Source organism: Alligator sinensis, unplaced genomic scaffold, assembly GCF_000455745.1.
Source record: "Alligator sinensis unplaced genomic scaffold, ASM45574v1 scaffold45_1, whole genome shotgun sequence".
NCBI classification, from domain to species: Eukaryota; Metazoa; Chordata; order Crocodylia; family Alligatoridae; genus Alligator; species Alligator sinensis.
Window position 1 is genome coordinate 1,610,461 of NW_005842267.1, and position 13,830 is coordinate 1,624,290.

General features: G+C 40.9%; 1 protein-coding gene across 1 annotated transcript in view; it reads right to left on the minus strand.

Annotated features, from left to right (window-relative positions):
- The window catches only part of DGKB (diacylglycerol kinase beta), a gene marked incomplete at its 5' end in the record, with an annotated part of 469,550 nt that overhangs the window by 321,025 nt on the left and 134,695 nt on the right, over window positions 1-13,830 (minus strand). Inside the window, one exon of the mRNA XM_014521864.2 lies at window positions 11,875-12,035. Within this exon, the coding sequence (XP_014377350.1) occupies window positions 11,875-12,035 (161 nt within the window). The remainder of the gene's footprint in view (window positions 1-11,874; window positions 12,036-13,830) is intronic.

Below are 13,830 nucleotides of genomic sequence, written 5' to 3' on the forward strand. Positions count from 1 at the left end.
GGGTCCAACGTTGCCCTTGCTTTTCCTCCAGCTCCCCAGGTTTTGAAGACTCAAGAAGACAAAGCCTTGGCTGGGATGATATAGTTGGGGCTGGGCCTGCTTTCAGCAGAAGGTTGGACTAGATGACCTCCTGAGGTCCCTTCCTACTCTAATTTTCTATGATTCTATGATAACTCCCCAAAGCCATATTTATATTCATGTACAAGACTATAACTTCAATTAGTTGCAATTACACACTTGTTGCCACTGTAACATTTATAGTTGCCATGTGTAGTATAATTGTAGTATTTGATGTATTCTTATAACATAAATTCTATATTAACATTGGTGTTGTAAAAAGTAACAATATTTCCAAGATATCGGTGGAAGCCACTTCATATGTTGTAGTACAAAGATAAGAACTGTTCTGATTAGTAAGAATTATGTTTTTCACTTAAAGCCTTCACTGTCTTGCATTGATTATGCCTTAGACACACTACTACAGCTGCTACAATCTGCCTCAAAATCAGTCCTAGTGATTAGTCTTGCACTGAAAGATAATGCGAGTTTAGTTTATGATTATGGCCTGATGCTCTAAATTACAGAACTGTAAAGTATCTGGTAGCATATGCTCTATAATATCATATTAGGCTATAATTATTCTAGGAATAGCTAAACAGTGCTCTTACTAGTTTATTTTCTGTTATCGTGTAATAAATATATGAACTCTTTAGAGAGGGAGGGGGAGAGGAAGGGGGAGAGGGAGAGGGGAGAATTTGTTGATGATGGCAGGAAGGATTTTCTAAAGGTTTTGGGCTAGCCTATCTGTTTCCACTGGATGAAGAGTTAAATATAAAAAAGGACCTTCACTAACTTCAGCAAGTAAAACATTGGCTTGATGCTAATCATACTTTTGGAAAACCAACCATAAGAGGCTGTTAACTATATCCCAAATCTTAACATAAGTGCTTTCACTAACTTTGCATATGTAAATGAAAAATAGAGGCAAAGATACATGAGGAACAACTGAAATGAATGAGAGCTAAATAAGTATGTTCTCAAGGATACACTTATTTGGGGAATATTTTTTTTCTTTAGACTACAGTCATTTATGATTATAAGAAACTACTATTTGTTTTCTTATAAGCTTTTATAAGTTCAAGGGTTTTTTTTTACAGCATTTACAGCTTAAATAATAATAAACAGCAGGCTGCCCCTGGGAGGAGCTGCGGGCTGAAACTCCGCATGCATATTGGGGACCCACACCCCCCTGGGAAAAGCTGGGGAAATTACCAGAGAGCTGGGGGAAGCAATCAGAATGCTGGCGAATCAAACAGGGAGCTAGATGTCCATATCAGAGCAGTCCTTCTGCCCTCTTCCCCCTCCGTTTCCTTAGTTTCTGTTTAGTTGCAAGCAAGCCTGGCTTTGAAACTTGAAACATTTCAAAACTTTTGAAATGTTTTGTTTTGTTTTGAAGCTGTTTGAAACACCCGGTGAAATTTTGTATAGCCCTACAGGTTAATATTTTGCCAGACCACATATATAGAAAATTAAAATTGAGAAGAAAAGTGAGTCCAACAAACATGAAAATAACTGGCTATTCAGGAACAAATCTACCAGGAAAAGGGAGATGTGTCACTGGCACCTAGCATAAATACAGAGTATACAAACTCCCATTCATTATGGTACCTATGGAAGTGACACCCATTTGGGGTCTGGCACCTTGTGAGAAACTGAATTGAAGTAAATCATAGTATCATAGTACTTAGGGTCGGAAGGGACCTAAACAGATCATCAGGTCCGACCCCCTGCCCCAGGCAGGAATGGGTGCCAGGATCATATCACCCCAGCCAAATATCTGTCCAGTGTCCTCTTGAAGACCCCCAAGGTAGGAGAGAGTACCACCTCACTTGGGAGCCCAATCCAGAACCTGGCAGCCCTAACTGTAAAGTAATGTCTCCTGATGTCCAGCCTGAACCTTCTCTGTAACAATTTGTGGCCATTTTTCCTAGTAACCCCAGGTGGTGCCCGGGGGAACATAGCCTTCCCCAATTCCCACTGGTCCCCCCTAGTGAATTTGTAAATGGCCACCAGATCCCATCTCAGCTTCTCTTGTGGAGGCTAAATAGGTTCAGGCCCTTTAGCCTCTCTTCATAGGGCCTGCCCTGCTGCCCCTTGACCATGCGAGTGGTCAAATGTGTGCTTGCAATACAAGAAGAGACAAAAGGCATGCCTCTTGATGATAATCTTGGCCATCCTGCCCAAATTTGGACAGTCTTCATAGGAAGACGTTAATTGTTCTAGTACACAAGAAGCAACTATCCCCTTATGAGAAGAAATCTACCTACAGACAAAAATACATGGATGCTGTCATCTAAAAAGAAGAAATCAACCTCAACAGTCTGTAGCTAATGAACTTTGTACTATGCAGAAAGCACACCTGCTAAAAGATTGAGTCAATTGATCCTAATATAAAGACTCGGGTCTATCAAGACTTGGAGGAAAAGCTTCCCATGAAAACCAATTAGGAAACCAGGTCTGATACTTCACCAGTCTGAGAGGAAAATGAAAATTCCTGATTCACAGAGACTTTCTAAAAGAGTTGCAGAAAAGGGTGAATAAGAAAATTAGTAGTAAGAACTCACTTCAGAGTGAACCTTTCCTCTGCAGATGTGTGTTAATTGATTTTTGTACTAATTGATTTTCTAGTTATTAGTCAGAGGGAAGATCTGGTAATAGAAATTATAATTTAGAGAGGCTCACTAACAGGAGACTGATGGAGTTGGGTAACTGAAAGATTCCATCAGTTGTTGTCTACTGTTCCACAATTAAAGTTTGTTATTCTTTCCAGTCATGTGTACCTGTGTTCAGTGGCAACACGTAGGGGTGCAAGGGGTGCATGTACACCCCTTGAGAGTGCTGGTGCACCCCCTGACTGGCTGTGCTCACCACTTACACGATGGGCGGGGGGGGGGCAGGCAGGAGTGCCAGTGCCTCCCCTGCAGGTGCCGGCCGATCGCTGCAGCCGCTTCTGGGAGCAGCTGCAGTGATCGGCTGGCGCTTGCTCCCAGAAGCAGCTGCAGCCACTCCCAGAAGCGGCTGCAGCAATCGGCCACAGTGACTGGCCATCGTGGGATCACCCGGGGGGGGCACATGGCACCCCCCCTCCCAGTTAGCAGGACTTGTCGTGGGGGGGGGGGGGCACATGGCGCCCCAACTAAGGCAGCATCTGGTCGCCCATGCTTGTGTTTATTGAACACAGTCATCACCACAGTGATCAGGACCACTTCCTGCACTTCTCAGATAAATCATAATGTTACTTGTTTTTGAAGATTGTACTGTAATTTTTTTGTTTTTCTTTTAATTTTTGAGCTTCCCATTTTCTGAGTGTATTTGCATGGAAATAACAGTGTCAAGTCTGCTAAATATCCATAATAATATGTCAAGTCTCCTAAATATATCCATAATAATAATAGGTTTATTCTGTCTACCTGGAGCACTCCGATTGGTTGTCTTGGCAGCAAATCACAATGCTTACTGAAACAGCCAATCAGAGTGCTTCACACAGACAGAATAAGTGTATTATTATAGATCCCAAGGCATTTCAAATAGATATGAAGGCAAGTCAGAGCTAGAATGAAGCACCAAGGCCCCCCAACATGGAGAGGGCAGGCTCTGCCAAAGGGAAAAAAAAAAACAAAAACAAAAATGGAGAAGGGCATGATCCTTTTCTTTTTTTCCTGGAGCCTGCTCTCCTCTTCTGTGGCCAGGGGGTGAGCTGTCAGTAGACTGAGCTGCGGTGGGTCCTGGTGGTTCCCTCCATGGCAGCAGCACCCTAGGCAGCTGTTAGTCTTTTCGAGGGTGAGTTGTTTTGATTCTGTTAAACTATTCGTTCAAAGGATAACTAAAAATCCTGTATTTAAGAAATACTTTTGCAATAAAAATGTAATTGCAAATGTTTTGCAGATTTCAGCTAGTAGAGAATAATATTCTGGTCCTTGCTGCAGAAGCACTTGCTTGAAGACACAAGTGAGAACACAATTAGTTAGCTTCTCCTAAAAATGATGAAATAACTAATTCTGTGACTTTCCAACTCTTCAGCAATCCAACCAATTAAAGAGTATGTCTTCAATGATTCTATGATGCTGTCAGAATACTGGCAAGAATACTCCACTCACCCACTTGTATATCACACCCTGATATTACCAGTAAAACTGCTCTGGGGGCAGCCCCACTTAGTTACTCTCAAGATCTGTCTTTGGCAGCTTGATAATGGGTGCAGCTTGAAAATGGTAGAAGGCGGCACCCTCAGAGTTGTTTCATTGCCTTACTTCTAGGTCTAACATGTGTGACTGGTGTGGGTGGCTGATGCATGCTTTCTGAAAGTACCTTAGAAGTAGTGTATACATACCCTAAGCTCCTAAGGCACAATATCTACTTAGGTGTTTTCTTCGCAAGCGCATTATTTGTCTTGAAGAAATTGCTTGATCCTGACAGGGTGTCCCATATGTAGGTATTTGAAGTCTTAACTAATTGGCTTTTCTGGCCTTTTTTCTTTTCAGTCTATTATTTCTTCCAACAGTGCCAGCTGAGATAATGTTGGGGCTTTGGCACCAAGGCATGAATGTTTCTTCACTTCAAGCATTATAGGATGATAGAAAAGTAGGGCTGGATGGGATCAAGTTCAGCACCCTCCTCAAGGCAGGATCACCCCTGACTAAATAATCCCAGCCAAGTGTCTATCTCACCTACTCAGAGATTCCACAACTTCTCTAGGTAGGTTCCAATCACTGACCACTAGGCCTGTGTGAAGTGCCTAGTATTCGCTTCAGATTCAGATTTGGCTGATTCGGGGGACAGTGATTCGATTTGGTGATTCGAATTACTGCCCTGAATCGATTCAGCTAAATCTGATTTGGAGATTTGGCTGCTGCCGAATCTCCAAATCAGCCAGGCCAGTCCCATCCCCCGCCCCTCTCACAGCCCGGCAATGGCTGCCCCAGATCCCGGCACTTGGAAAAAAATAGCTCCAGCTCAGCAGGTGCTGCTGGGTGGGAGGAGTGATCCCCCCCTCTCTGCCCTCCACTGCCCCATGCTGCATGAAGGCTTCTACATGAGCTTCCCCTGGCCACTCACCACTCCCCCAGCCCCCCCCATGGGTGCCCTGCCCAGGCCAACTCCAGCCCTTTAAGGAAAAAAAACCTCAAAAAAAATCCTGCATTCACTGCTCCTGCCAATGGTGGGTGATCCCCACTGCCTCACAACACATAGTGGGGGGCTCTGCATGAGCCCCCAAAGCCCCAAGGCCACTGCAGGAGTAGTGAGTCACAGGGCTTTTGTTGGCTTTTTTTTTCCTTAAAGGGCTGGAGCTGGCTCAGATGGGGCACCCATGGCGGGGCCAGGGAGCTTGTGGAGAGCGGGGCTGGGGGGGCTGGCAGGGTCCCTTCCCTATGGTCCCTCCCCCCCTCCCCCAGCCCCGCTTCCCTCACCCCTAGTACTTACCAGCTCGGAGTCCAGCTGCAGCTCCCTGCTGCAGCCACCAGGGACTGCCCGAATTATCAAAGCTCTCCGAATCTTTTCTGAAGATTCGGAGAGCTTTGAATCAATTCAGACTTTTTAATTGGTCCCCTGATGTGATTCAGATTCAGAGATTCAGCCACCGAATCGGGCCGAGTCTCCTTCGAACCAAGTCACCAACTGAAGCTTTGCATAGCCCTACTGACCACCCTCATGGTCAGAAAGTTTCTCCTAATCTCCAGTTTAAATTTCCCCTGTTGCAGCTTGAGGCTATTGCTCCTAGCTGTTCCCTACATCCATAGAAAAAAGCCCATCTCCATCCTCTATAATTTCCCTTCAGATATGTCAAGACTGTTATCAAACTTCCCTTCAGCCTTCTCCAGGCTAACTAAACGTAACATAACTAAACATAGTTATTTCAGCCATTCCTTATACATCTCGTTTACAAGGCCCCTGATCATTTTTGTTGCCCTGCACTGGACTCTTTCCAAGCTGTCCATTTTTTTCTTGAAGTGTGATGCTCCAAACTAGACACAGGACACAAGATGAGCCCTCACCAGTGCTGAATAGAGCAGAAGAATCACTTCCCTCGATTTATAAGCAATGCTCCAACTAATACAACCCAAAATGTTGTTGGCATTTTTTGCAACAAGAGCACACCATTTGCTTATATTCAGCGGAAGATCCACTATAACCCCCAAGTCCTTCTCTAGACTGCACTGCTATTAATTAATTCTGAGACATGTTTCTTTTTCTAAGGGTGCCTTGCCATATGTGTTCTTTGGTTTTTGATGTTCTTTATAATATAATTTTAGCCATTCAGTTTCCAATTCAGTATTGATATTTGACTATCCGTAGTATGGGAATGATGTAAGAGGACTGAAATTCCATTCTCAGGTAAAATGCAAAAACTCACTCCGAAGAACTGGAGCCCATCTGAAATCAAACAGTTTAGGATACCAATCTAGCTGAAATATTTCATTACTTTGTCTTTTATGGTTGTTATGAGAGCTTCTGACAGTTTTATAATTTCTAAAAATCTGACTAATGTGATAGTTGTGTGGCATGTAGTGAAAAGACCCATTCCCACTTTCTTTAAGGTCTGTTTGCAAAGTTACATATTTTTAGTCTTTTTTTTTCTAATTTCCCCACATGTATCACAGTTGCTCATCTAACTCTAATATTCATAGACATGTTTAGCCAGTATATGATGTCCTTGGCCCTCTGGAGAAAAGTATTTAACTCAGAATGGTTCTGAAGCATCCCCAGATAATTTTCACTCTCAATGATCATGGTAAAATGATCCAACTGACTTTTTACATGATGATCAGCTTATCCCGATTATTCCAATATCCTTAGAGACAGGTAGGGCCCCTTTCCTAGTATCAAACCAACATGATGGAATATAAGCACTTGTAAATATTTGCTTTATTGTGCTTCTCAAATTATTTTCACCCCTTGTCTGGAAACTGGCACATGGTTTGGCTGAAATTTGGCATGTCTTTCTCTGCTTTTTGTTAGGGCAAGAATCTCAGACTTTTTCACCTCCTATAAATTCATGTTGCAAGGCTGGTCTGGATAAGAGGTGCATCTTAGTTTGTTTTTTGTAGTATACATCTAAGTGCATAACCCTGAAGATGTTTTGGAGCCACTGCTAGAAAGATTTGTAAGACTGTTTTCTGGTGGTCTACACTTACTACTCAAATTTTATTTTCCCATCTTTGAATATATAGGTTGAACATACTAAATGAACTTTTCACAGGCAAACACTATTGTAAAATATTCTTTTCATTTTTGGTGAAGCTCTGCTCTGTTGTCAATAGTGACAGCTATTGGTCATCTCTTTTGTAGGAAAAATGCCTCAGGTGCCATTTCTGTGGCATCATTTTGCATGGTATTGTGGTCAATCACAATTTCATCTAGTGTTTTATTAAATTTTCATTTATTTCCCCGGCTATTTCTATCAGTCAGATCTGTCTGTGATTCTGATCTGTCATAGTTTCTTTCCATCTTGCTGTCTCCATGACTGTACATGAATGTCATCAGAATGTCATCAGCTATTACACTAATCCTTGCAAATCCTGTTAAGTACAACTTGACAGTGGCATTGATATTCTTGTACTGCAATATGATTCCAAAACACGATTCTCAACTATCTGTATCTCTCTCATAGTGATGAGGAAGCTGTTTCAAATTTCCAGTAGCATTTAGTAAAAATTACCTTGGGTATCAAGCACTAAGGATATTTTACTTTTGCCAATTCAAGAAATATTTCTTCAACTGTGAGCATTTAGTAGTGAGCTGTGTTTTGTACTTTGTATAATGCTGGGACTGCTGTAAATGCACAGTTTGCTTGGCATCTCAGTGGCTACCATGGTGCTTATATTCAACTTGTGGTCTCTCACTTCAGCAACTCTAATGTTAAGTCTTTAATGACTTCTTCCATTTGCTTAATATCTCATCAGATTTTTTCTCTTTTCTCTATCAATTCCCTTGTAGCAACTGATACACTGAAAGGCATTTGCTTTTAAAACTTATTTTCAGGAGTAACATGGCTGGAATTGTTAAAAAAACAAAAACAAAACTGCTATCTTTCCCTGGGCCTGTAACTCCTGGTAGATTAACATGGGCTCCCCTGGCATTTTACATGCCTACATCTTTCTGCCTGTTACAAATGAATTAATTCATCTTTTAAGATTTCATTACTATTTGATTAAGCCATTCTTTCATAGTTTGGCTACATATTAATCTATTTCTTCTCCAGATTCTTGGTTATATCTGTTAAACATATACTTTCTGTATATGACATTTTTCAAGGTTGAGAATTTTTTTCTGTATACTTATAGAACTTTACATAGATGCCCATGGTATGCTCTAGACACATCCAGATGTTGAAGATGCAACAGTGTTTGCTGTTACAGTACATAAAAGTTCTTATTTCATGTTCTTTGGTCTCTTGCTCTGTTGCAATTTCATAGTTTTCCAATTTTTTACAAAAATCCAGTTCCTAACATTACCTCTTTTATGTTTATCTGTTCAGGGACAGGAATCTGTTATGGTGTCATGACATTTTTGTTTCTTTGTGTTTTGAAAGAATAGGTTTTAGACTAGTCTTCATTTCTGATTTCATGCACTTGCAGGAGCCAACTCACTCCTGACACATTCAGTGCTCAGGCACTTAAACAGAGCCAAGACATCGACACACTTTGGCTTTGTTATTTCTTCCATAGTGTTCTTTCTGGTCTTTCTTATAGTGCCACCTATTGGAAAATTACTTGTCCAAACAGTGTGAGCTACTCTCTTCATTATCCTCAAACCCACCTCAACCCATACAAATTCTGTAGGTTTGAGAGAAGAAAGAGGAGTGTTCTACTTACTGATTACTGCTTGCTTTTCCCAGGAGGACATGAATAAAGGAGGCAAGCAGTCATATCTCCTAGACAGAGCTAACAATGATCACAAGATTGACTCCAGCAGGTCTCAAAATTGTTCAGCAGAATAGACAAAAACAGGAAGTACAGCATTTTCCTAGCAGAGATCCTACTCCGTGTACTGGTGCATAGGTCTGATCTCCTTCCTACCAACTTTGGGATAGCTTGCAGGACACTGTAGCTGGCCTTCAGTCTGGCTTCCCAACAAGCTACTTGCAAAAACACAAGTTACTAACTCACTGTACAATATTCATTGTACTCAGCATAGACTCAAGACAGGTGAGGAACAGATGTCTCAATACAGCAAAAGATAGCAAAAAAACCCAACAACCCTCTCCTTTTCTTGCATTGAACTACTCAATGACACCAGTCTCCCTATGACTGCTTATGGGGCTGCCTACAAGACAAATTACTTCAGTACAGCATTCAATCTATTCCTACTGTTCTGAGAATGCATCCTCTCTTTAGAGGAGAGAAAAGGAAAAACAAGGGTGGCAACATAACATTAATTAACATTTACTAGGTGGAAAAGAAGAAGATGCAGCCAACAGCTATGAGTTCAAATTGGCAACCAAAGGTCTGCAGCTGTTAGAGTGAAAAAAGCAATCCTCAGATAGAAATGTAAGGGGGGAAAAAGGCAACTTTATACTGAAAAAGGTCAGCAGCAATGCTACCTACTCTCACAATTTTAAATCCCAGCTTCTTGCCACTTTTAGATAAGAATCTCAGGATTTTTTTAATAAAAGTTTCTAGCACTCAAGTTGAAAGAGAATAATTGGAACATATACACAATAAACGTTCAAACATCAAAGGCAATTAAAAATAGACAAGCAATACTATTATTATTTAAATTAGGGGGCTTTTTAGGGCATCTGTCTCACAGTTTAGACATTTAGACTAAACAGGGGGGAGATCAGGAAGGCACAAAGGAAAGTATTTCTATGGAAAAGTTTACTTTGCATGTCATTTGTCCATCCCTGTATCAGGATTTGTATCAAATCATCACCCAAACTATATACAAGCATCCAAGGTTGTATGTGAGGTGAGCATGTCAGCCTAGGTGAGGGAGTTTTGCTAGCTATACTCCTCTTCCTTAATTTACAGTTTCCTTGGAATGAAACTATGTATATATTGATTTCATATTACCCTCTTAAATAGTGATTGATAGAATTTTTGAAAGCACAGGTACATAGAGATAAGTAGTTCTAGAAGACATGTTTCTATCTTAAAAAATAACATTGACTTTAGTGATCACTTGGGATTTGATTTGCTATTGTGTTAAAGCTACTTTTGTCACCTAAGGTAAGTGGTACTGGGTGAATCTACACGAGACACAATGTCACTGAATCAGTGTGCTCTGATGATGTAGCATCATCGGGCACAAGTCATGACTCTGCAGCTACATCACCTTAGCAATGTGCTCTTGCTATAGCACATTGCTATGATTATGTAGCAGTTAAAAATAACTGGGCACTATTGGCACAGCGCAGTGCAGGCTGTTACTTCCATTTAGTACTAACAATATACCTTCACCTTTTGGAAGGTAGATCTGAAGCTATGACAGCATAGACTAAAGCCACACTACCCATAAGCTTCAGCTGATGTAAGGTTCTGAGAACAGTGCTGTGAGGATATATAGTTTATCCCTCAATAACTTGGAAAACACATAGCAACAACAACAACAACAACAATAGGTACTTTGAAAAAACAAAAATTTCTGCATTTTCTACATGGTCTACATTTTTTATTTAGGCAATATATCTGAATTTCAGATCATCAAGATTCAAAGATCTTGGTGGGAAATCCTGTTCCTTGAGGGCTTGCAGGTGTCTGTGTAAATGCAAATATTACCCCGTTAGAAGAAAGGCTGTTTCCAGAGCTGACCCGAGCAGGGTGCGGGGCCCAGGGCAAATCAGCCCCAGCCCATGTGGGACCCCGACCCCACTCCGATCCCAAACGCCCCAGACCCGAAGAAGCTGCCACTGCCATCATGAGCATTGGCAGGGGGATAGCAAGTGGCTGGACGTGAAGCCGGCAGCAGCGGTGCAGAGTTGTTGTGGCCGCTCTACTCAGCTCTGCAGGGCCCCCCAAAGTGCATAGCCCGGGGCAGTCACCCCGATTTGCCCCCCCCCGCCCCAGATGGCCGTGGCTGCTGCATATCTGTTGTTCTACATTATAAGTATGTTGGTCATCTGTTGGTTAATTTTTATTTTAACCACTATAAAGAAGAAAAAAAATAGACCTATTGTTGCCTCTTTTAAATCCAACCATACTTCACAAGAAAATGAAAGACCAACCCAACTTTCAGTGAAGTCACAGGTAAAATTACCTTTGATTCCCACATAAGCAAAAGAATCCCAAAATACAAGCAACAAAGAGCATTGCAAAATAGTTTGCACAGTGGAACATCCCTAGGAACATTAAATGATAGCTTTGAACCAAGAAGATACTTTGATAATTCTTTTTATTTGAGCACTATTCTCTTGATTTCTAGTAGAACTTAAGGATAGAGGAAAGAGAAGTGAGGAAAAGAGTCTCTAAAGAAAAAAGCTCTAAAGAAAAAGAAAATACCACTTTTTAGCAAGATTTTCAATGTATGAACATTAACAGACAAGGTGACTAAAAAGAGGTAATAAATGCTTAACCTTTTTTATATTTTTATAGGGTCATTATAATAACATGCTGAATTTAGTGCTATAGTTGCTCATAAACTAGTAGGAACAACAAGATTATCTCCACTATACATGAGTGGGTGGAAGATTCTGAAAAATAATTCTAGTTTGAATGTATAAGTAACTTCACGTAAATTGTTGTCAGTCATCTATGTATTCATTTTACTAGTAAAATGACATAATAAATTATCTGTAGCCACTCATTCTTCACTCTTAGACATGCAATGCAGACATTATGCAGGCAAGAAAAAATATCACATAAATATAAATCTTACCACTCCAATAGAAAAGTAATTATTGATGATGTTGTAAGGCACTGGATCTCCTTTCTCATCTTTGTCATTGGGTATTACTTCAAATTTCCATCTATCCAACAAAATCTCTGTGCTGTTCTCAATGTCTTTTAAGATCTTCATCAGATTCTCACCCTCATATCCTAGCAAGAGGTAAAAATGACAATTTTGAATAAATGTGATCAGTTCTGTTGTTCCTCTCTCCCTCCCTGGGTTTTTGAAAAATGTAACTTCCACATATCAAACCTGAAGCACAGAATTGTATTGTGACCAAATATTTTTCTTCTAGCACCTGTCATTAATGGAAATGCAAATACAGAGCTAATTTTAACATTCATCTATACCACTGGAAAACTAGCGTAACACTGAATTTTTCAGAGGACATTGAATCTAAGAGCAGAATCTGATCTTGCATTTCCTAACTGGAAATTCCTTTGAACTTTCCAAGTTAGGAAACTTGGAAACTTTCTTTACAACAGTTACCTGATAGAACCAGGCTGTATTTCATACCATGTTTTGTCATGATAATTAAATTATTTTAAGTGCAAAATATCTGTACAGAGAGCAATGGAGCGTTAGCATTGTCCTACAAAAGCATCACTGAAAACCTAAAAGTTATTGCTAAAACTTCTTTTTTGTGGTTTATGACCTTTCAGACAACGTTTCGAGTGAATTCTATGGTAACACACTAAATGTCCAGAGCCATTGCTAACCGTTAAGGAGAAGGATAAACAGAGAAACTGGTTCTTCCATATTTTGATAATCCTGTGGTAGAATATAGAAATTTACTCCTACTTGCCTGGCACTTCTTGTGAATAAGTAGGCCCTTCACTAGCATACTGATTACACTATATGCTAGTAGAAAAGGCCTGGCTTACCACTTGTTGAACCCCTGCAAAACAAAAAAGGGATTATATTGGCCAGCACTTTATATGCTGTTGAAGCAAAATGACCATGGGGCAGCAAACCTGGAATGTGGATATATCCAGTGTTGAAAGCAGAAGGAATTATGTATAAGGCAAACCTAGGTACTTGCTGAGTCATCAATAAAAGCATAAGTCAACGGCCACCAGTGGGTGCATTTACACATGTGCTTTATCATGGAGTTGACTAATTAACTCTGCAGGAAAACATCACTGCCTACACGTGTGCTGGTATTAGGGCGCAGTAGATAATACTATCCTACAGAGGAGTAATTATGTGTGCTGAAACATACATTTAGACAGTGACAGGGGCTGGTTGGAGCAGGAAGGTGTTAAAGAGCCAGGAGTGTCCACCTCCTAGCCCCACACTTTAGCACCCTCATGCTCCAGTCAGCCCCTCTGACACCGCCACCTGGAGTCCAGGGCTACTCTGCCCCAGCTCAAACTGCTGTAGTCCTGGGCACACATGCAAACTGCACTGGAGTTTATCATATCGCCTTAATGGCACATGTAAATGCACCTAGCATGTCTATCATTAGTTAAAATTATAGTTGGGAAAACCTAGGAGCAGCATCAGAAATTCTTTTCAAATCTATTTGTTGGTGCAAAATTCAACACTTTGCAAAGAGAGTGTTCAAAATCATCCAGAGCCCTCCAAGACAGTACACAGAGTCAGTCTCCCTCTCTCTCTCTCTACACACACACACACACACACACACACACACACACACACACACATACACACTAGCGTGTAGTAAGTAGTCTGTGATATTTTTACTACCTAGCTATTACCAACCTTCATAGCTATGATTCCCTGAATGTGCATGATAGCTGAGTACCAAAGTCACTGTTTTTTCACTATTTAGAGTCCATGCCCGGTGTCTGCATCCTTGAGACTGGGAAAATCACTCACCAGTAATTCAGTTTGACGAAGCCCCTTCTGTTCTCCCATCCTATGGAAAGTTCCAGAAAATCAGTATTATGGCACTGTCTACCAGGAAGCAAGGAGGCAAAG